The sequence below is a fragment of the Eptatretus burgeri genome, chromosome 4, assembly GCF_056783735.1.
Source record: "Eptatretus burgeri isolate ZD-2024b chromosome 4, Ebu_testis_v1, whole genome shotgun sequence".
NCBI lineage: Eukaryota > Metazoa > Chordata > Myxini > Myxiniformes > Myxinidae > Eptatretus > Eptatretus burgeri.
The window spans coordinates 72213014-72235513 of NC_140964.1; the positions used below are offsets into that span (position 1 = coordinate 72213014).

Below are 22500 nucleotides of genomic sequence, written 5' to 3' on the forward strand. Positions count from 1 at the left end.
ATATGGCGTCAAGGAACCTCCAAAACAGTTCTAGTGATAGTAATTACCGTGTGCCTATTTTGCATTCTTGCTGCCATGGGGTTTTGGCTGATGCGGGTCCATGGGGTCAAATGCAAAGGAGGTTGGGTTGAGCAGCAGTTTGGTGAACTGAACACCACTGGGCAAGACCAGCACAACAAGCTCTTTATCATCAAAGGCACGACCATTCATGACCTCTATGACTCCACGACTGGTTCGGGATCTGGTGAGGAGTTATTTAATTACCTTGGAATCGTTTTATATATTTTTATTCCTTACTTTTACAAGAATACAAGAAAAATAAAAAGCAGGCAGATGGAAAAAGCAGTGTTTCCAGTTGCTTCCCTACTTGGTTTCTTCACAAAACTTTCCCTCTGCATCAAGCCCCCAACCCCTCCCTTCCCCCCCCCCTTGTTTGTATTTCATTTCATGATTTTCTCTTTGCATTCAAAACTGTCTTAACAGGCACAATCAATTTTTTTTTCACGTAAGGCTTAAGGATATCTTGTATATATCAAAACTTCCAAGCCACCTAATGCCAATCCGATGAGAACGTCCTTTATATTTCTACTCGACAATGCTAGGCTCACCAATTCATAGACTTGCAAGGTTGCAGTTGTCTTGTGCTGCACATAGTTTTTGGTAGAGCATATTCTCAAATAAAGATGCGTTACCAAACCAATCAGTCATTGTAGGCTAAATACTTTCCCTTTTTATTGGAGGATGGTAAAACGTGTAAATAGATTGGCCAAAATGCTTTACGAATGGGATACAACAGTCCAAGACTTGTCAACATATTTTGGGTCTGTTCCTTATGCACGGCCACATCTTTGAAGATACAGATTCCATACTCGGGGTACAGATACAACTTTGTTCAGAAAGTAACATGGGCAATATGGCCATGGTCACAGGGCCATTTCGAAGCCACTGAGGTCAAAGTGACCAAAGTAACAATTGTTGGCACACAGGATGACCAATTGGTCTCAAATCGAAAAAAGCTGGAATATCTTGAAGACAACGCAATTAACCTTTTAAAATCCATAAAATAATTTAAATTGATAGATTAACTGAAACTTTTCCCGTCACTGGGGATGGGTACTTTTGCTCGTAAATTATATACTATTTTTATTCATGTGGAGGCATCGCTGCAGGAGTACTTTGGTTGAATGTCTTGGACTGTCGTGAGATTCTCGTTCGGAGAACTTCTTTCTGCCCCACGTCAATATGGGTATGTTCAAGTGCAGTGACAAAGGTCTTACCAATGATAACTAACCGCCACAGCCTTCCGTTGGACTGGCAGGATAGCCAATAGGTTTGCACACTTGCCTATGTGCTCTCTAGTGTGGGTTAGAATCTCGACCCATATATAAACTGTCATTGTGGTATCAGTGGCACAGCCATGCACCCCAGCAAATTATGCTACCCACAGCCATGTACTGCATAAGAAAGAAGAAGAAGCGTCGTGTCCTTTTGGGTGTTGAAATATCCATTATGTATACAAATGTTCCACTGCCACATGAACGTGCAGTTCAAACCTGGGTTAATGTAAGACACCCGAGCTTGTCTAGTTATAAGATACAGATGTTGGTCCAGCTAGCAATGGATAAGTTACTTGTTAGTTGAGAGAATGACAAATTGTAATCTTTTTTTCTTTTTTTAATCTAACTGTAAGGTAAGACGTTGTTGTAGTTTCGTCATCAGTGGCTCGTTGCTGATATTCCATTGTTGCATCATCAAGTTCATTTTTCCTATTGCAGTAACAACCACGGCATACAAATGTAGTTGATCTTGGTTTTGGATTTATCATGCGTTTCTGACTTGCTTGTGGCAATTTGAAACTTAAGAAATGTTTTAAAATTGCTTATCAAGCCATTACGTGGTACCACTGTCAAAACCCTCACAGTTAATGTAATTCTGCAAATGAACATAGATAGAACGTAGATGAGATATCTGACTTACCATTGACCCTCGATGACAAATAGAAATCTTTTTGTTTTCTTTAATTTACAAATACTGTATAAAGACTTGCAATGGAGCAACAATTTGGACCTAAACAAAAAGACAAATAATTAAAGAGATTTCAGCAGTAATGATATATTAATCATGGCTTCATGTACCAATGAAAAGCCTGGTGTTGGCAAGTGGTAAGGGTGGATGGCTTGGTATCTTGGGGTCCTGAGTTTGAGCCCGTTTTTCCACTGAACTAACAGCAGGTGGGGTTGACTCTGCTTGTCATCCTTCTGAGGTCAGCGAAATGAGAACCAGTATACTGGTAGAGGGGCACAGCATCAGTGGCACAGCTGCGCTTCCAAGAAGTGATAGCTACCCAAGAATAGTACCAATTGAAAGCATGACTTGTAATGAAGTCAAAGTAAATATTGTAAAGGAAGGTAATATCAGGAAAAAAAAGGAAAGAAGTAAAAATATCAGGGGAAAACAATGTCTTTGCATCTGAGAACACTCGAATGAATGTGAATCCTGTCAGAATGGTGGCCTTTTTGGCTGGACCCAAGCTTGTCTACATCATCATTGTACCATACTCTCCTCAAAGCATTGTTGCTGCTGAAGAAATGTCTTGGCAAAGGCTCATGCTGGGTGGTGGTTTGCTATTGCCTTCCCAGCAGTCAGTCAGGGAGTTGTAATTTGTGCAGCGTACCAGGATAACTTGCCGACTCTTTGCAAAAGATCTCTTTAACATATACCATTGATGAATAGTGGCAGATGTGTTCTCCTGATTAAATACCTTCCAATAGACTGCACACATTCACGTATTGCCCTTCATTCGATACACCAGGATAACCGTTTAGAGCTGGATCGAGATTAGAAACCAGTTTAGACTGCTCAAAAGCGAGTGGACGTAGTTATATGCAACCCTCTTCATTACTTTTCTTCCCTTTATAAGGGAGGAGGTACAATATTCCTCTACTCCCCACTGTCCTCAACCAACTCTGCTCTCCAACCACCCAGCCATCACATAATGCAACACCAGCAACCAATTATATTACTGGCAACTTGGACTGTGGATAGCAAATGATCTGGTCTCATTGGAGATTCTTTGATACCATGTTACACTGCTTTCTATCTTAGAGTGTGTTGCAGTCTGGGAAGAAGCTTCTGCACTGTGAACAAATTTACCAGGTAGTTTGCATGTTTTATATGAACGACTTTCTTTGGATATGAAAGGACAACCAACATCATGACAGAAGAAAGGGAATGTAAGGCCAGCAGAGGAGTGAGCAGACACCAAATAACAACATAAGCAACGATGCCGATAGTCATTGAATTACAAAACCGATTTTCAATTAAATATGTGTTATATATATATATATATATATATATATATATATATATATATATATATATATATATATATATATATATATATATATATATATATATATATATATATATATATATATATATATACACAAGGCCATTTAAATGGATCTTAGGTTTTCTGTAATAAAATTAAAACAAAGCTGATTAAGAAATAAATGAAATTGCTCGTTGAGCAAGGAATTACCGGAATAACTTTGTCATATCTCCATGATCTCTGAAAAAACAAAAACCCGGAAATCAATTTGGTTCTTATAAGTCGATAGTGCGACTGTTTCATGAGTTATAGCACTTAGTTTGGTCATGATCATAACTTGGAAGTCAATCGGACTTGAAATGGCGTTTTTATCGCAATTTGAAAGTTTTGACCCAACCGCGAAGAAGGGTGTTGGTGTGATACCCCAATGAGACATATGGTTGGATGCAGAATTGGAAGGTGCACATTTTGGATTTGGTTTGAAGTCGATACGACCATTTTAGCGGACATTATTGTGAAAATTAAGAATTTCGGTTTTTCGGTGACCTTGACCTTGACCTTTGACCTCGATTCACCAAAAACGACAAGTGTCTCAGTTGGACCATGGCCAACGTCTGTACCCAGTTTGGTCATGATCGCTGAAACGGTGTGGCTGCTACATGGTAAACAAACACACAAACAAACAGACAGACAGACACACAGAATGACACACAACCGACCAACAATTGCCGAAATCCAAAGGATTCCGGCAATTAATAAAAAAAAATTAAAAAACACAGTGACATGACCAGAATCATTGTATTCGCAGGATATTGAGGGGATTCTTCTAATATCAGCAAATGGATTTGATCAGATCGCAAAATAAAGTGAGGGGCACGTGTATGCCATTGTGTACTGTGCTGGTGCCAAGTTTAAACAAAATCGGACCATGCATGTCTGAGAAATGGTTGGGGACACATTTAAGTAACAAAATGGCCACCAGTCAGCCATCTTGGATATGATCTCGAAAAAAAAAATGACATGCATATGTAAGCCATCATTCATTATCTGTGTGTCAAGCATAAACAACATCTGTAAATGCATGTCCGAGAAATGGTTGAGGATATGTTCAACATCAGGTTTTTTACAACTAAAATGGCCGCCTATCGACCATCTTGGATCTCATGTCAAAAAAAAAAATGATGTGCATATGTTTCCCATCATTTGTTGTCTTTATGCCAAGTATGAATAAAATCAGTCCATACATGTCTGAGTTTACACGCACACGAAAATGGTTGCGGACGCACACGAAAATCGAGACCAAATCCATAAGCTCCCGTTTCGGACTAACTCCAACGGGGGGCTAATAAACTGCAAGGGTTATTTAAAGGCAAATCAATAGCAACCTTAATTATGGATTTTTTTTGTTAATTTCCAAACCTCATCTTTACACTAATATCCTTGTTGCTGCACCTGTTGGATCCTCTGACCACCTGCCATCCCTTCAAGCAGTATCAGTATTCTCAGTCTACCTCAGGCATAATGACTGCCAATTGGGATGACCTTCTCCAATTTTTTTGCAGAATATCCCTGGTGAGACTCCTGTTTTTTCCACTGATCCCTTCCACTGTGACAGCCCAAATCACTGAAATCATCCTTCTAGGTATGTCCCTTCACAAATCCCACTTATCCAAATGCAAAAAGCCTCGTCCTCAAAGTAGTTCTCCCATTATTATGATTCCACTCTCGCCTTGATAATCCACCTCTTCAAAGCCTGGAAACCTTCACCTTCAGATAAAAGTCAGAGTGCTTATGTTGCTGCCCACAACTGTAAGTACATAATCTCTGCAGCCAGAGCCAGCAGACCTATGACATACCCTCCTATTTCCACAGCAGTAGTTGTGCCTTTTCCCCCCCTTTTTTGGCATGCAGAGTCGAGACTTGTGGAAGAGCGAGTACACTGAATGGATCAGGACGTATCAGGACAGAAGGAACAGTGGAGAGAGATGGGAGGACACCAACAGCAGAGTTGAAGGACAAGATAGAGGGACACTTGCATAAACAATGGATGTGGGGAGGAATGGGGGGGGGGGCAGCAAAGGATGCATGGGATGGACAGGATGGATACAGAAATTTGGAATGAGGATGGCTTGGGGTGAGGGGGGGGTTAACAAGGGTAGAAAAGATCATGCTTTTGAATTGGGGATGATAGGAGATGGTGGTGAACAGCTGTCTTGAAGACATGGAGGGAAGAATTACACTCAAGAGAATGTGTAAGTTGGTTCCACAGGTGGAGAAAAAGAGGAACAGATGAATGGAGCTGAACACAGATCCTGGATTTAAGTAGTTTCACCAGGAGGGAGTTGCTGCTGGACCATGTGTGCTCTCCAGAAACCTGGCGGGGGGGGGGGGAGGACAAAGCTTGGAAAAGAGCAGGACCAAAGAAAAGATGCAAGACCAGAAAGGAAGCAGTAGAAGACAGAGACACTACCGATCTGTCTGTGAGGAAAAGTAATATGCCCATCGACTCAGCTACAGGGTGGGAGATTCCAATGATCTTGAATGCTTTGGCTTCTTCAGCGTCAAGCTGAGCATGGTGTAAGGCAGGGGAGCCAGCCCAGAGGGGAGAGCAGTACTCCATCAATTTGGAGATGAAAGCCTTGTCGGTGGCTAGGAGTTCATGTGTGCCAAGGAAGGACTTATTACGGAAGATGCCCAGTCGATGACAGGCATTAGAGGCCAACTATGAAATGTGGATTGCCCAAAAAAGATCATGGCTGACATTGAGACCCAGAGGTTCGAGTGACTGAACTTCCTCAAAAGGATTGTTAAGAAAGTGTATTTGATGGTGGGGGGGGGGGAGGCTTTCCAGACGGTCCTTTCGGAGAGACAGAGACATATATTTGGCTGGATTGAAAGACATATTCCAAGTGATTGACCAGCTTGTGATTATGCCAAGGTCTGAAAAGAGGGAAGAGGCTACATACAGCCTGCCTGTCTGAAAGATTTGGGATGTCACAGCAGGGGATGGAGTCATCAGCAAGTAGATAATGGGATTTTACAGATGCAGAGATCATTGATGAAGATCAGGAATATGACTGGGCCCAGAACACACCTTAGGGCACTCCAGCCTTGACATGAAGAGGAGAGGAAAGGATTCTGTTGAGAGCCACACGTTGGCTTTGAGAGTAGAGGAAGTCAGGAAGCCATGTGTGGAGTTGGCCTAAAATGCCAAAGGTAGAGTGTTTGGAGAGTAAGGCAGGATGCTAGACTGTACTGAAAGCACGAGATATGTCAAGAGAGATGGCCCTGATCTCATGTCTGACTTTGAAACTTCCATTGATTGTTACATGAGTAGAAGCAGCATGTCCAAGGTAGAGTGACCTGGTCTGATTTCAAATTGGAGATCTAAGATGAGGCTGTTGGAGAAAAGGAAGGATTTCATATCAACTGCAATGATGGATTCCATGACCTTGCTGGTGATTGGAAGTAAGCTAATAGGTCTGCAGTTAAGAGAGTCAGTGTTTGCACCTTTTATGTAATGTACTGATGTTGGCTGATTTACAAGCAGATGGAAGATGACTTAGGGCAAATGATAGGGGGAAAAGGTAGAGAGAAAGGATGTGCAAAAGGAGCAGAGCAGGTTTTTAGGACACCTGAGCTGATGCTGTCCACTCCAATAGAGTCAAGGGTGTATAAACTTTTTTCCACTTTCACAGGTGCAAGAGATACATAAACCAGGAACAATTGGATATGACTGGGAAAGGTGGGTATAGAGAGTGCAGGGTTGCAGACATAAAATTTAGACTTAAACACAGAATTGAGGCATTCGGCCTTCTCACAAGCAGAGTCGGCTGTGGTGCCATTTGAAGAGAAGGAAGACAGACTTGACAAGGCACCACCAGTTTTTAGGAGGAAGACAAGTTTGAAAGTTCAATCTTGAGGTTGGACAGATGCCGTTATCTGGCTCTCTTGAGTGGACACGTGTGGCAGGCTATTTGTGATGCAATGACATTGCCTTTGGCCAGATTTGCCTTCCAGGAAGAGAAAGGCAAGTTGTTTCAGAGCAACTGCCCCACCACAAGATTCAGTGTACCATGGGTGTGAAGAAGGGTCAGATAACTGAAGACAAGATGGGATGAAAAAATAATTCCCAGGTTGAGTTAATATCAGGGGCAGTAGATATGGGTGACCAGTCTTGAAGAGAGATGCCTGCTTTCAGTCCCTGCAAATATGCCTAAGCGAACTGCCAGACTCACCGTCACTGAGGCAGCTCTCTGAGACTAGCCAGAGAGACGTCGACTCACAAGCATACGATTAGATGAACCAATTTTGGGGGGATGCATTTATGGGAAAGTTTGTCATCACCAAGTCCAGAAGGGAGGATTTACCATTGGGAGAAATCTGGGTTTAAAAGTTCACAGATTGAGTAAGGCCCATGGAATCACAGAAAACCTTTGCTGAAGTGCTGTGCTGAGTAAGAGAGGTAACAACACACAGCCAATTAGGATGTTGAAATTTGAAATCACCACATACGAAGAAGAGACAGTTGGGATGGATGGTTAACAGGTGGTCTATGTTAGCTGAAAGAGATGTAAATGGAGTTATCACTGTTGATGGTAGAGGAAAGAGGATGGTAGAGCTCAGACAAACAAGAGGTGGGAGTGGAGGGGAAATAACGGCCAAAGGTGCTTCTGGGTGTTTGGAGGTGTAAGTGCAGTGCACGGACAGTGAGAAATGGAGTTCTTGACAGAAAGTACAACTCTGCTGCCTGGACTGGGTTCAGGCCTGTTGAACCGAAGGAGACAATAACCAGGGAGAGACATTAATGAGTCAGCAATATCCTCTATATGCCTGATGTTGGCTCAATGGTTAGGGTGGTGGGCTTGGGATCCCATGATCCTGAGTTCAAATTCCACTCGGCTGTTTAATTAATACCAGATAGGGCTGACTTTGCCTGTCATCCTTCTGAGGTTGGCAAAATGAGTGCCAGCATGCTGGTATCCTGTGTCGGAGTGGCGACCCGTCCAGGATTGTGTCCAATAGCCAAGGAGACTGCTGAGGCAGCACCAACGCTCTACACAGAGTATGGTCCCAACGGATGGATGGATGGATGTCCTGTGGGAGGAAATATTCTGTTCGGCAGATGATGTCTAGTCTATCAGTCGTGGCCTGGATTGAGAGATCTGGAGCAGAGGCCCCAGATGTTTGAGTTCCACCCAGTTGGGGACTTTGAAGCAGGCACTGTTGGCAGGGTGAAATATATATGCAGGAGGGAAGCTGAGAGGGGATGGGGAGAGGGGGAACCTGGGAGTGGGCAGGGTGAGGAGGAAACTAGGAGGGCGAGGTGAGGGGGAACACTGGAGGGGGGGGGAGTGAAACTGGAAGGGGGTGGGATGATGGGGAAGCAAAAGGAGGAACCATGAGGTGGAGGGGTGCTGAAGATGGGGACGTAGTGAAGGGATGAGGTTTGGAGGATGCAGTCATACAGGCGATGATGATGGGGAGGATGAGTACTGACATGAGGGGGTTGATACCATTAATGGACATGAAGATGAGTTGATGGCCATGTACAAGAAACCTCTGTAAATTGGACTTTTCATGATCCCCAATTTAAATACACGAAGACAGACATCACAAGTTGGGTTATTGAAGGCATAGAGGAAAGTCATGCTGGAGATATGTAGCGGACAGTCAATCAACTGAGCATTTGTGAGTTCAACGGGTATGGCAAGGAAACATCATGAAGAAGAATAAAAGGATGAGATTAAGATGAAGAAGAAGTAGAAGAATAATTAATTGAGTGTTCCTGCTGGAAAGGTAAGGTAAAATGAAGCATTTTAAAATGTTACTAAAAGCTTTTAAAGTAACAAACAAAAACAAGAAAGATGTCATGCATAACACGATACTTGCAAAATTCAAATATACAATTACCATGGAAACAGCAATTTGGTAATTTTGAAAATTTGACTTAGCAAATGTCTTCCATGATTGATTGTTATGCCTCAATCAAATTTGCCTGATACATTTTCTAACTGTGGCCAAATAGATGTTTACATGTTTTGGATAGCATTGACCTTGACCTTTCATTCGTTTGGACCAAATCTTTTACACATATCCTACACACACGTACAAAGAAGCTGTGGAAGTTTCAATTTGACATATTGAAAAATTATTGAGATATGGCAACATTCAATTTACAAAAAGTCCAAGTTGATAATAATGGGGTGAAATTGTTGTCTTGGAAACAAACCGTTGACATGTCAAAACGACGAAATCAATCATTCTGATTTTTGCAATCCAATTCTGTGACCCAATGTGCAAAACCTGTTCAAATTTGAAGTTAGTAGGATGAATATTGATGATTTTATGTGACCTTAACATTTGCTCCTTTGAGCTTCTGACCTCAAAAACTATATGCTTCTTTGTTTTCATGTGCTTCTATGTTGAACCAATTCATTGACCCAATATGCAATTATTTCAAACTAGCAGAGTACGCACCCTACATTTGGGTTGAGTTTACCCATTACTTACTGAAAAGAGTGAAGTCTGTATAGTGTTATAAGACTCTATAGATATCTGTGTGGTGTGCGTCAAAATGATCTAATGGGTCGAGAGGATATAAATGTCAAAAGAGTCTTAAGGGGTCCAAAAGGTGTAAGAGATATCAGAAGTTAGTACTATAGGCCTTATCCTTATCTTTTTTAGAGGAATTGCCTTGTTCAACTTTTAGACCATTTTAGACCCCCCCCCTCTCCCCCAGCTATAAACTGTCACCACAGTGTTTCACAATCTGGGTGTGTGTCCTTCAATTTCTTCAATGTGTGTACTTCAAAGGGGTTTAAAGTGTCTGAAAAACGTGTCTAAAAATGGTCTGAGGGTGTAAAATGGAAAGGTTGAAAGGGTCAAGAGGTCTTGAGGGCTGAAAAGGTCGAAAGGAAATGTTCCATTAGTAGTTAGGGTCGAAGAGTTGAAGGGTCTAAAGGGTCTAATGGGGTCTGTAAGGTGTCAAAGGGGTCTAAAGGTATACTAAAGTGTCTAGAAATGGTCTGAAAGTCCAAAAATGCTCTGAAGGTCTAAAAAGTACTTCCAAATAGTATGTAATTTATACACATAATTAATACACTTAGCCATGGTTTTATATAAAGGGGGTCCTCGCTATACATCCAAGATACATTCCAGAAAAGTTGGACTTATAATGTGAAACCATGGATAGCGGAGAATTTTTTCCCCATAAGAATTAATGTAATTGGTGGGGGGGGGGATGCATTCCAACACTTTGCTTACATTCTGTACAATACCACTCAACAAGCCTAGCAATCCAAAATGTGTATAACACACAAAGCATAGAAAGAAAGCAAAAAATACATTTCACAAATTTTAAACCAAACACCTTTTTATGTTACTTTCCGTAACTTTTAACTATTTCATGATAATAAGAATAATTTAGCAGTCTTACATCTTGAAAATCTCTAATCATCTCTATCAAGCTATCTGCATCAGTCCTTCACCCTCTAAATTATCCTTCCCATCAGGCCACGTGGTTTCACTGACAGATGCTGACTCCAACGTTTGTACCAGCACAGCACTTGTGCCGCAAAACCCAACACTCGTTCCACGAACCCCTGCGGTGTACACATGCGGTATTTATTGTCCTCTGGTTCTAAATGGTCTAGAGGGTCTTCGGATTTTACAGGGTCTTCGGGGTATAAGGCTTCTAATGGGGACTTAAGAATCATGGGGCATCTTCAGCGTGTTAGGGGGTCTTTGGGGTCTTGAGGTTTTTGGATCTAAAAGGGGAGCCCAAACTCTCAGACCACCTCGATGCTAATTTATCCCTTGATACCGAACAAAATAGATATGATGTGTCTTCTGTCCCATTTGCGATTCATAAAGTAACTACTTTTGCGATTAAAAGTCAATACCTTCTTCTTCTCTTCTTCTTCTTCTTCTTCTTCTTCTTCTTCTTCTTCACGCTGAGCCGTGAAGCCCAACTCAGAAGTCGACTGCCATATTCATTCTGTCTGAGGGTTACATCTCAGTGTGATTTAACTCAAACAGCAAATCATTTTCTATTTTCCATAAATATGCCGACTCGATAATCGAGATGGTTTCATGCATGCCCCACCAATGGCCAAAAGACCCCAAGTTTTCCAGAAATTGGATGAGGCCTGTCCGAAATACCCGAGTGTGGATTTCGCTTTTGTGCCCGGAACATTTTTCAGAGCACTGTTATGAAACAACAGAGATGGGTAGATCTTGTGGTTATCTGCCAAGATTGAGAGGAGATGCCATCCCCATGATCAAGCAGAAGAAACAGCCATCACTCAAAACTGTATCATTTCTACTCAGCTACCAGCACATATACATGGGTGACCACTCCCACCTTCACATCCCCCCACTGGCCCCCATCAACCATCACCTCCTCATATGCACGACCACCCCATGCCCCCACCTCCACCATACCCCCACATTACCCACCACCACTGCACACCCTATCCTCCCCCCCTCCACCTTCACAACATAGACAACACCGACACTACACAACACAGCACAGACATGACACGGCACAACCATTGACACAAATGGTGTTCCGAGAAAGTAGAAACGGGACAATGCCATAACATACAAGACATCTGATCAGCCTGCGATGGTGGGACAAAGCATTCGTCACCCATTTTCTCTGTGGTGTCCGAGTGTGCCTGGGCAGTGTCGGTGCTGTGTTGTGCCCATGCAGTGCCTGTGCAGTGTTCATCTTAGAGTAATAAAACTGATTTGTCAAGTAATACAAAATCCCTTATAATCCATCAATTGAATGGAAAAAACAAACGTACCAGTCTGTAGTGAACATGCGACCAGTGTTTTCATCTTCACCAACACCTCCATTGTTGCTATCTTGTTGAGAATTACTCACATAAGACTCAAAATGATACAGCTCCATAATCCCCCCAAATGTGTTCCCATCACTAAATTTGTCTCCAATAGTTTCTTCAAAATCTCACTGATCATTTGCAACATCGTGAGAACTTTCAGAGTTGTTAATGACAGTGAAATCATTATATATCGGAATCCAAGCTCGAAATACACTGTTTCTCTATGTAAGTTGCCATTTGGATCAAGGTGGGTTCTGAATGTGACGTCAATGGCGAAAATCAATACTTTAGGGCTTTTTCAGCACTTTGTGATTGGCAAAAAAAAAAAAATTCAAATTTTTTTTTCCCTTCAAACTAGACCGTGATTAATGATTCAAAATGGTTTTCAGAAAAAAAAACAAGTAAGTGATTGGGTTCCACTTTAAGGGTCTTGGTGGTCTTCAGGGACTTAGTGGTCATGGGTGGTCTTAAGGGTCATTCCGTGCCAACTCACCTAAGGGTCCCCAGGTCACCTCATCAGATTTTGCTGGAAAAATTCTTAAATGTAGATCTATATGGCTCTACCCACCATGCAAAAGATTAGCTTTCAATTCCTCATAGTTTAAAAAATATCTATCTCTAGAGACCTTTGAAATTTGGCCCTAAAAATGCCAAATGTGAAAAACGCATTTTTTTTCCAACTTCAGTGGCTTATAATTTTATAATGGACTCCTCTAGAAAGCTAATATTGCAAATATTTACTAATTGGCATCCAAATTTTTCAATTATTGCATCAGATAGCTTCTGGGATGCATATTTCTCACTCTATAGCAGGGGTAGGGAACGTTTTTGACTCAGAGAGCCATTAAAGCAAAATATTTGGAAATCTATTTCAGTGAGAGCCATATAATATATTTTAAGACTGAATTCAACTAAATGTGAGTATAATAAGCCTCTGAATTTATTCTTTTAAATAATGTTGTTATAATACTCACCATTAATGGGACTTCTGGTGCTGCATGGATTTGCTGATGGCTTTGTAGTCTGGTTGGTACTTGGTGAGGTTAAGCTTCATGCAAGCGTTGAGGCTTTCATCCGTTAGACGTGATCGTAGGTTGGACTTGATGTTTTTAAGATGTGAGAATGACTGCTCACATGCATACGTAGATCCAAACAAGGTCAATACAGCAATACTCACACGCTGCAGTGTGAGGTATGTGACAGGAAGCGCGTTCCAAGTTTTGATAATCAGCTGGTCTTCGGGTTGAAGTTTTTTCATTTCTGTCCACATGTGCTTGCTCACCAACTCTGCTTTCTGTCGTGTGATTCTTTCCAAATCTTCATTCAGTGACTTGAACTTATTCACCCACATGTCTGAGGCCTTCAGGTCAGCCACTTCTGCTTCAAAATCTCTGACGGAGACAACAGGAATGTAACTCAGGTCGGCTGTGTTCAGTGAACACTCGTTTGGATGGGTGATGAACTTAAAAAGACGAGTGTCCTCACGAAATTCTCCAAAGCGTGCTTTGAATGACTGTAGGAGACTGGATGTGAAGCCAGCTAACTGGTGGAGATCAAAGTTTTGAGTGGGCTCACTTGCTGTGCATGCATCGTTAAATTGTCTCAGTTTTTCAAAATGTAGTAAACGACCTGTTTCAAGATCCATGATAAAGAGCTCCAGCTTGTTTTCAAAAGCAAACACAGCTTGTTGAAGGGATAACACTGTATTTCCAATGCCTTGCATTTTCACGTTGAGCTCGTTCAGATGTTTAGTCATATCCACGAGATAGTAAAACTTGAGGAGCCACTCAGTTTCGGCTAGCTCAGGATGCTCAATCCCTTTCATTTCAAGGAAAGTCCGGATTTTGTTCAGGCAAGCCGCAAAACGGCTAAGCACCTTCCCTCTTGACAACCAACGCACATTGCTGTGCAAAAGCTGACCGTGATAGTTATTTCCAACTTCATCCAGCAGTGTTTTAAACTGGCGACCATTTAAGGCTCGGGCAACAATAAAGTTGATCACACGAATGACCAGCGACATCACTTCGCCAAGCTGCCCATCACACATCTGAGCACAAAGTGCCTCCTGGTGTAGAATGCAATGGAAACTTAGGATGGGTCTATTTTCATGTTCACGGAGAAGCGCCACAAATCCTTTGTTTTTCCCCACCATACACACCGAGATAAGTTTATCCATTCGTAGATTTTTTTCTTGAGCGAACTCCATGAAAGACTTGAATAAATACTCACCTCTTGTGGACCCTTTTATTGGCAGAACAGCAAGACTTTCTTCGCGCAGTGTATCACCAGCAGCATATCTTGCAATCACACTGAACTGCGACAAATGGCTTACGTCTGTTGACTCATCCAAAGCCAGGGAAAAGAACGGCGCTGTATTTATGTCCTTCACTTGCATTTCCTCCACTTAGTTTGCCATCATGATGGTACGATCATGAACAGCTCTTGCCGACAGAGGCATGTCTTGTATCCGTTTGATTATCTTGTCTTTGTTCGGAAGATCATCAAAAAGTTCATTGGCTACATCCAGCATGAACGTTTTAGCATACTCGCCATCTGTGAATGGTTTTCCGTTCCTCACTATTGCTAAAGATCCAGCAAAGCTGGCGGAATTATAGTCACCTTGCCGGGTCCATACGCGGAGTTGCTGCTGGCTGGCTTGCACCCTGCTCAGTAGCTCTTGGCACGCTTTCTTTCTGCTGTCTCCCACAGGGTATTTTGATGCAAAGGTAGCATGGCGCGTGTCTAAGTGCCGCTTTATATTCGACCGTTTCATCGATGCAATTTTGTCATTGCAAATTAGACACACCACAGAACCTGCTCTCTCCACAAAGGCGAATTCTTCGGCCCATTCGTCCTGAAATGTACGATACTCCTCATCTTTTTTTCTTTTCGCCATCTTCTTCGTCGAAGGGTTAGCTTTGAGCAAATGAGAGAGAGGGAGATGTTGACCCAAGTGAGTCTGGCTGGCCTGCGCACGGGCTGACATACTCGAGAGGTGCGGCGCGGCCGGCCGACTCTGGGATGCTGTCGCCTCAGCGGTGGCGCATGATTGGTCGAGATGAATTCCGTGACGCGTCTCGGCGGCGGCACGTCATTGGAGGAACCGAAATCATGAGTCGCCTCAGCGGTGGCGCGTGATTGGTCGAGATGAATTCCGTGACGCGTCTCGGCGGCGGTACGTCATTGGAGGAACCGAAATCACGAGTCGCGTCGGCCGCATGACTGGACGAAACAAAAACCGCTTCAGACAATTCGGAGGTGTTTTTTCTTCTCTCCTTCTGCCAAGTTCAGCCCTGCACGTGAATGAAGCACGACACCATTCAAACTATAGGTAAAGCTTCTGCGAGAAATATTGGGCTTTCCAAGTTTCAAACTCCAATTTTATCTGCGAGCCAGATGCAATCATCGAAAGAGCCATACCTGGCTCGCGAGCCACACGTTCCCGACCCCTGCTCTATAGGAAGCTAAAAATGGCTTTTTGGCCAAAATGAGCTAAAATAAGGTGAAACTATAGGAGCCCTCCTGAAAATATGGAACAACTTAGAATTTTTCCTCATAACACAGTGATTATCGGGTCATTATCTATCCATTGATACATTTTTGCTGGGATAATACAGTTAGGTGATGAATTATAAAAGTTTTAACATAAGCCCTTGCCTCTGAGGGCTCTAAAATGGACCAATTTTGTTCTCTGGTTTGACCATGTAGCTGGGGGTTTAGGATCTTCATATTTTTTCTAAAGATTGCCTCATATAAGATGTGTCTAGTGACCGAATAATTTTATCTAACGCCCATGGCTTCATCATAAAATAAATTTTTATTTACATGCACGTTTTTATAATTATTCACTTTTTTCATATTCAGAAGTTTATAAATCTTAAATGGAACTATCCAGGAAAGAGTTACTGCAGAATTTTATAAACTGGTATACAAAATTTCAGATTGCGGCATCAGAATGTCTCTAGAAAGCACATACTCCTAGTTTTAGGAAGCCAAATATGGCAATTTGGCCCACTTGGTACAAAACAAGGTGAACTTGCAGGGGTGCGCATCAGGCTAAATTATGCTTCTTATTAGACATTAGTGATAAGGATGTTATTTATTCATAAATACATGCTAATGATTACTTTCGTAAGTGATTGCAAATTATAAATTAGAACAAATTTGATTAGTTGAGTCACAGCTTTTTTATTTACAGATATACAGAGACAATGAATATTAGTAATTTTTATACCTTAGAAAACTCTTTAATAGCCTTTCATCTTTTATGACATTCATTATCATGATTATCGAGCACTCAGAGGCACAGAATTTTACATCTTAGAAAACAGGTCTTGAACATGCTTAAAATCATGCTGTGACAGTTGGTACTGACGTCCACCAGATTTTATGTCAGGGGCCTCAACCACACAAAGAATGTCGAGTAATGGCACCCAGCATTGATCTTTATTTTTTCTGGAGGCCATGAGAATATTCACCATTTTTGGTCAAAGTGGCATTTTCAACTTCCTTCAGATAGAAACATGCATTTATCAGGCATTCTGATAACAGATCCTAAAATTTCATATGCCAGTTTATAAATATCTGCAGTATCACTTTGATAGAGTGTTCAGTTTCAGATTTATAAGCTCATGAATATGAAAAAAGTGAACAATTATTTAAAAAAAAAAAACGCGCATGTAAATAAAAATTTCTTTTAATATGAAGCCATCCATGGGCGTTAGATAAAATTATTCGGTCACTAGACACATCTTATATGAGGCAATCTTTAGAAAAAAAAATGAAGATCCTAAACCCCTAGCCACATGGTCAAACCAGGGGACAAAATTGGTACATTTTAGAGCCCTTGGAGGCAAGGGCTTATGGTAAAACTTTTATAATTCATCTCCTAACTGTATTATCCCAACAAAAATGTATCTATGGATAGATAATGACCCGATAATCACTGTGTTATGAGGAAAAATTCTAAGTTGTTCCATATTTTCAGGAGGGCTCCTATAGTTTCACCTTATTTTAGCTCGTTTTGGCCAAAAAGCCATTTTTAGCTTCCTATAGAGTGAGAAATATGCATCCCAGAAGCTATCTGATGCAATAATTGAAAAATTTGGATGCCAATTAGTAAATATTTGCAATATTAGCTTTCTAGAGGAGTCCATTATAAAATTATAAGCCACTGAAGTTGAAAAAAAATGCGTTTTTCACATTTGGCATTTTTAGGGCCAAATTTCAAAGGTCTCTAGAGATAGATATTTTTTAAACTATGAGGAATGGAAAGCCAATCTTTTGTATGGTGGGTAGAGCCATATAGATCTACATTTAAGAATTTTTTCCAGCAAAATCTGAGGAGGTGACCTGGGGAGGTTTTTGAAATTTAGGTGAGTTGGCATGGAATGACCCTTAAGGGTTTTGGGGGTCTTGAGGTTGTAAAGGGTCTAACCAGGTCTTTTGGTTCTAAAATTTCTATTGGGTCATAGGTGTCTTAGAAGGGGTCTTAGGTGGTCTAAAGGATTTAAATGTCTAACGTCATCCAAAGGGTCTTCAGCATGTCAAGGGGTCTAAAGATCTTGAGAGATTTCAAAGATACATTCCAATAGTATGTAATCCAGACGTGGTCAGGGTGCAACTGACGTTCAATTAATACGTGGCTAAGAGACATATGCAGAGACTTCTTTCATTGCTTCAATGCCTCACAGCTTCACCATGTTTTTCTTTTTCATAATATAGGACTAGTCTGGATTGGTTCACTATGCTCGCCTCACCACACGTCGCTACAGAGGCATAGGCTTGTTTTAACTGAGGATAATGACTGGATGTGAATTGCTGGGTTGTCATGATTTAAACCAATCAGAATATAAACATTTCTTTTGTGCAAATTTATTTGTAAAATTGGTGATATTATATCTATTTGTAATCTAAAAAGGTGCAAGTGGTCTAAAGCTCAAAGTGGTCTAGAGTTAAAACTGTCTAATCTCTCTGAAGGCTGTAAGGGTTCTAAATGGTGTTAAGGTCTAAAGGGTCTAAAGGGTATAAAAGGTCTCAAGCGTGAAGGGATCTAAAAAGTATCTAAAGTGTTGAAAGAGTCTTAAAGGTAAAAGGGGTATATTGATGGGTGTTAGGGGTCTTTCAGGTCCTTGGGGGGGTCATCTGGGTCTTTTGGATCATCTGGATATTTTGGGTCTTTTCAGTCTTCTGGGTCCTTGGGGTCTTTTTCGTCTTCGGGATATTACAATGTTATCAAAGGTCGAAGGGGGTCTCAGCAGTTAAAAGGGTCGAAAGATACGTTCTAGTAGTATGTCATCAATAGTCATACGTATGTGCACTGATGTTCAAACAGTACGTAATTAATAGACATGTAGTCACACAGCTTCACGGACGGACCGTGTATTTTGTTTTTATATATGTATATATGTATTGTTGTGAATTCTGGCACGTCCGGCGTGCGATCGGCCACTTGACTCGAATGGCGACTGCGTCGCCCACCGGAACGGACAATTCAGTCGTGACCCTCTTGGAACTATCGCCAAGGAGCTAGTCAGGGGTGGGGGTTTAACCCCACCACAACCCAGTCCGCATTCTACCTGCGCAAAATAGGGTGAATCGCCAAAAGTCGATATACCGAAGTACTCACACGGGTAACCAACCGAGCGGTTGTACCACGCCACAGGTCAACTCCGGACACGAACCGCTTAAGCGGCTAGTTCCGTGCTACAGGGATAACCGAGCGGAGTTATCGTCGACCTTGACAGTTCAGATTAGTTACCGGGTGTTTTAAACCCACTATCAATCCCTTACGTGATGCAAGATGGAGATTCAACAAAGGAAAGGACGAAGCGAAACGGGGGAACAATTGGACAAGCACATTTAATGCGCGACACACGGAAGGACCTCCATTTTTTCAATTTGACTAACCCACTAACTCACATTACACTGACCCCGGGGTCCCTTGGGCGGGAGTCACTCCTCCCCCCAATCACTCCTCGCACCACGCATTCCAGAATCACTCCATACACACAGAACCGCTGGCCTCACTCACTCAACAAGTTTCCTTACCGCTCTTCAACTCACCCATCGCTGATCTCTGCCATTCTACTCACTAAATCCCCAAACTACCTCATGCTCCTTCGTCATCCCTTACACTACAGAACGTTCCTTTTAACACTACGTAGCTAAGCTACGTCCCCTCTACACATCCAAAGTCTGTCTCTGTCTCCAAATCGTCATTTCCCATCCAAAATCTGACCTAAAATCCCTCTAACTAATCCATTCCACGGGCTCCATGAGGACTTATCCCTGCCCCCATGGAGCCGGTTTAGCTAAGCTAACCCTTCCCCCTAACTTGTTCCATCCTGTGCCCAGTCAGGCGGGTCTTCCACCCCTTGCCCGGGGAATCCTGTTCACCGGAAGCGAGGCTTGCTTTCGTTCTCAATTTTTTTTTCCAATTTGCGCAGCACCAGTGCGGCAACTCACAGCTCGCGCATGCTGCCCGTGACGTCATGGCAGCTGTTCGCGCACCTCGTCCCTCTTGGACGGTCCCATCCGGCAGGGATACCCCTCCTGCCGGATTCCAACCACACATGCAGCCATGACGTCACCCTGCACATTCAAAAGCAAGCCTCACGTTCCGAGGGGTTCCCCACACAAACACTCCTGTAAGCGCGCACGTGGCGGCCTCGTGCGCTGCATGGCACGAACCTCGCGCTCTCCGCTGGGTAAACCCGGCGCGGTCCCCACAATAGCTACAGCCGCTACTCGGCTCTTGTCCCTCTGTCGCCGTCGTCATCTCCATTCGACCCACGCACACCTGCGTGTCACGACGCTCACACACCACGACATGACATTCACACCGGGAGACGCGGCTGCATGTTCAATCATGCCCACCGTCATCTCCCTTACATACAGCTCTCTCGCGCACACGGTCTCCCTTGCACTCGGCCATTCACTCACGCATGCCATTTCCCTTGCACACGTGGCTCCTTCCACACACGGTGCCTCATGCACACACGGCGTGCTGGGAGGCAAGCACTTCGGCACACTCGCAACCACACCACTCACACACGGGGGCGCACTCACACCTTGCACCACACACACCGGGACAATCACACTGGGGAATCAGGTCACCTCCAGGGCTCCCGGGGCCTCCATACTCCCCAAGCTCCTCGTGCACCCGTCCGCAGCACTCGCCCCCTCGAACTCGCTCGACACGACCGAACCCACCTGGTCATGACTCGCTTCAAGGGAGAATAGCGTCTCCCTCTGTTCCCAAAGGAGGCTATCCAGCTGCTCGCACCAGTTCCCTAAACAGTCCGCCAGCTCCCCCTCATGGTCCTCCGCTACCTTAATGTGTGTGTGCTCGTTTTTCACCCCGTCTTTATCGTGAAGTTTTTCCTGTATTTTTTCTATCTCCCGCGTCTCTTTTCTTCCTGGTTCCATTTTCCTTCCCATTTGAGTCGTTCCTCCTCTCGGCGCGCCATTAGCTGTTCGTTATCCTTCCGGAGTTTTTCCATCTCCGTGGACGCCAATTTTGCTTTCTCCTTGAGTTCATTAATTTCAACCTCATTTTGTTTTTGTTTTCTATCCCACAGTCTCTCACGTTCTTTACTCTCCAATCTCATTGTTTCTTTCAATTGGCTCATCTCCTTTTGCTGTTTCGTTCGTTGTTCTTCCATTATCTCTGCATACCTCAACCTTGCTTTCTCCTGAAGTCGTTCTTGTCCTTCTTTTTATTTCATTCCTTGTTCTTTCATCATCTCTGCATACCTCAACCTTGCTGTCTGTTTTAGTTGTTCTTTTCTTTCTTTCTTAATTTCTTTCACCTCGTGCACGTCTCCGTCACCCCAATTAATTTTTCCCTCTCGGTCACCGTCACTGTTGCTTCCTCCGTCACCCTTACGCTTCTCGCCCAACATGTCCCCCAAATTATTTTGTCCCCACCCACCTCCATTGTGGGCCTGATAGCCATTGCACTCCCCCCGGCTCGTTCGTCCCAGCACGTGGCGGCGCCATTATGCCTGCCTGCAGACATTGCCCCACTTGCCGCCTCTCGCCCTGCAGTGCTCGCACATCGTTTATGAATGCCTGTGTGTGCGCATCCATTTTTTTCATTCATTTCATCCATTTTGTTGTCTATTCCCGCCAACATGGCGAATAGCTGGGCCATGTCGAGTGCACTTGGGTGGGCCGTTTCGGCAGGGATCAGGAGAGGGTTTCGGAGGAGGGAAGGGGAGGTATCATACACCGCGGCCGCCGCCGCCGTACCCATTTCGGACTCTGGGTTTGGTTGGGGAAGAAATTGTTCCTGCTTCACAACCATCATTTCCTGCTCGGGGATTTCATCCTGGGCCATGAATTCTAACAATCCCACATCCATTTCTAATACCCCCGGCTCCCGCTCTCCTTGAGACTCCATCTTATTTCTTGTAAGAGATTAAAATTTTGCCTGCTCGTAATTTGGGGGGAACGGGGTCGCCTCGCACACCCCTGGTCCAATCCCCATGAATTTAGCCTGGAGACAGGAGAGTTTGTATCCCGCTCGCTGACACCACTGTTGCGAATTCTGGCCCGTCCGGCGTGCGATCGGCTGCTTGACTCGAATGGCGACCGCGTCGCCCACCGGAACGGACAATTCAGTCGTGACCCTCTTGGAACTATCGCCAAGAAGCTAGTCACAGGTGGGGGTTTAACCTCACCACAACCCAGTCCGCATTCTACCCGCGCAAAATAGGATGAATCGCCGAAAGTCGATATACCTAAGTACTCGCATGGGAAACCTACCGAGGGGTTGCACCATGCCACAGGTCAACTCCGGACACGAACCGCTTAAGCGGCTCGTTCCGTGTTACAGGGATAACCAAGCGGAGTTATCGTCGACCTTGACGGTTCAGATTAGTTACCGGGTGTTTTAAACCCACTATCAATCCCTTACGTAATGCAAGATGGAGATTTGACAAAGGAAAGGACGAAGTGAAACGGGGGAACAATTGGACAAGCACATTTAATGCGCGACACACGGAAGCACGTATTTCCAGTCAGCAACAATTGGATCAGACAACAATAATCAGAGGCAAGAACAAAAGCAAGAACGAAACGCAGAGCTGCAACCGAATATATTAATTACACTGGCACTTATGCAGGTCTAAACTTGACGGACTGGCGCCACATACACACACATTTACAGAAAACCCAAAGAAACAAAAGTGGCGACTTCCCTTTTTGTGCACCGAGTCCTCCCGCGCCCTCAGCTTTCAGCTCCTCCGGCGTGGTCGGTGAGCTCGTGCTTCGCGCCGGCACGTGTTGGCCGCTTGACGCCATGGACGGGGT

General features: G+C 43.5%; 1 protein-coding gene across 3 annotated transcripts in view; it reads left to right on the forward strand.

Moving 5' to 3' along the window:
• Nucleotides 1-22500, forward strand: part of LOC147028327 (TGF-beta receptor type-1-like) — a 122110-nt gene that overhangs the window by 31008 nt on the left and 68602 nt on the right. For all 3 annotated transcript variants that reach the window (XM_085878625.1, XM_085878624.1, XM_085878622.1), the window contains exon 3: nt 1-244. This exon is cut by the window's left edge and continues 26 nt beyond it. In XM_085878625.1, the coding sequence (XP_085734751.1) occupies nt 1-244 (244 nt within the window). The remainder of the gene's footprint in view (nt 245-22500) is intronic.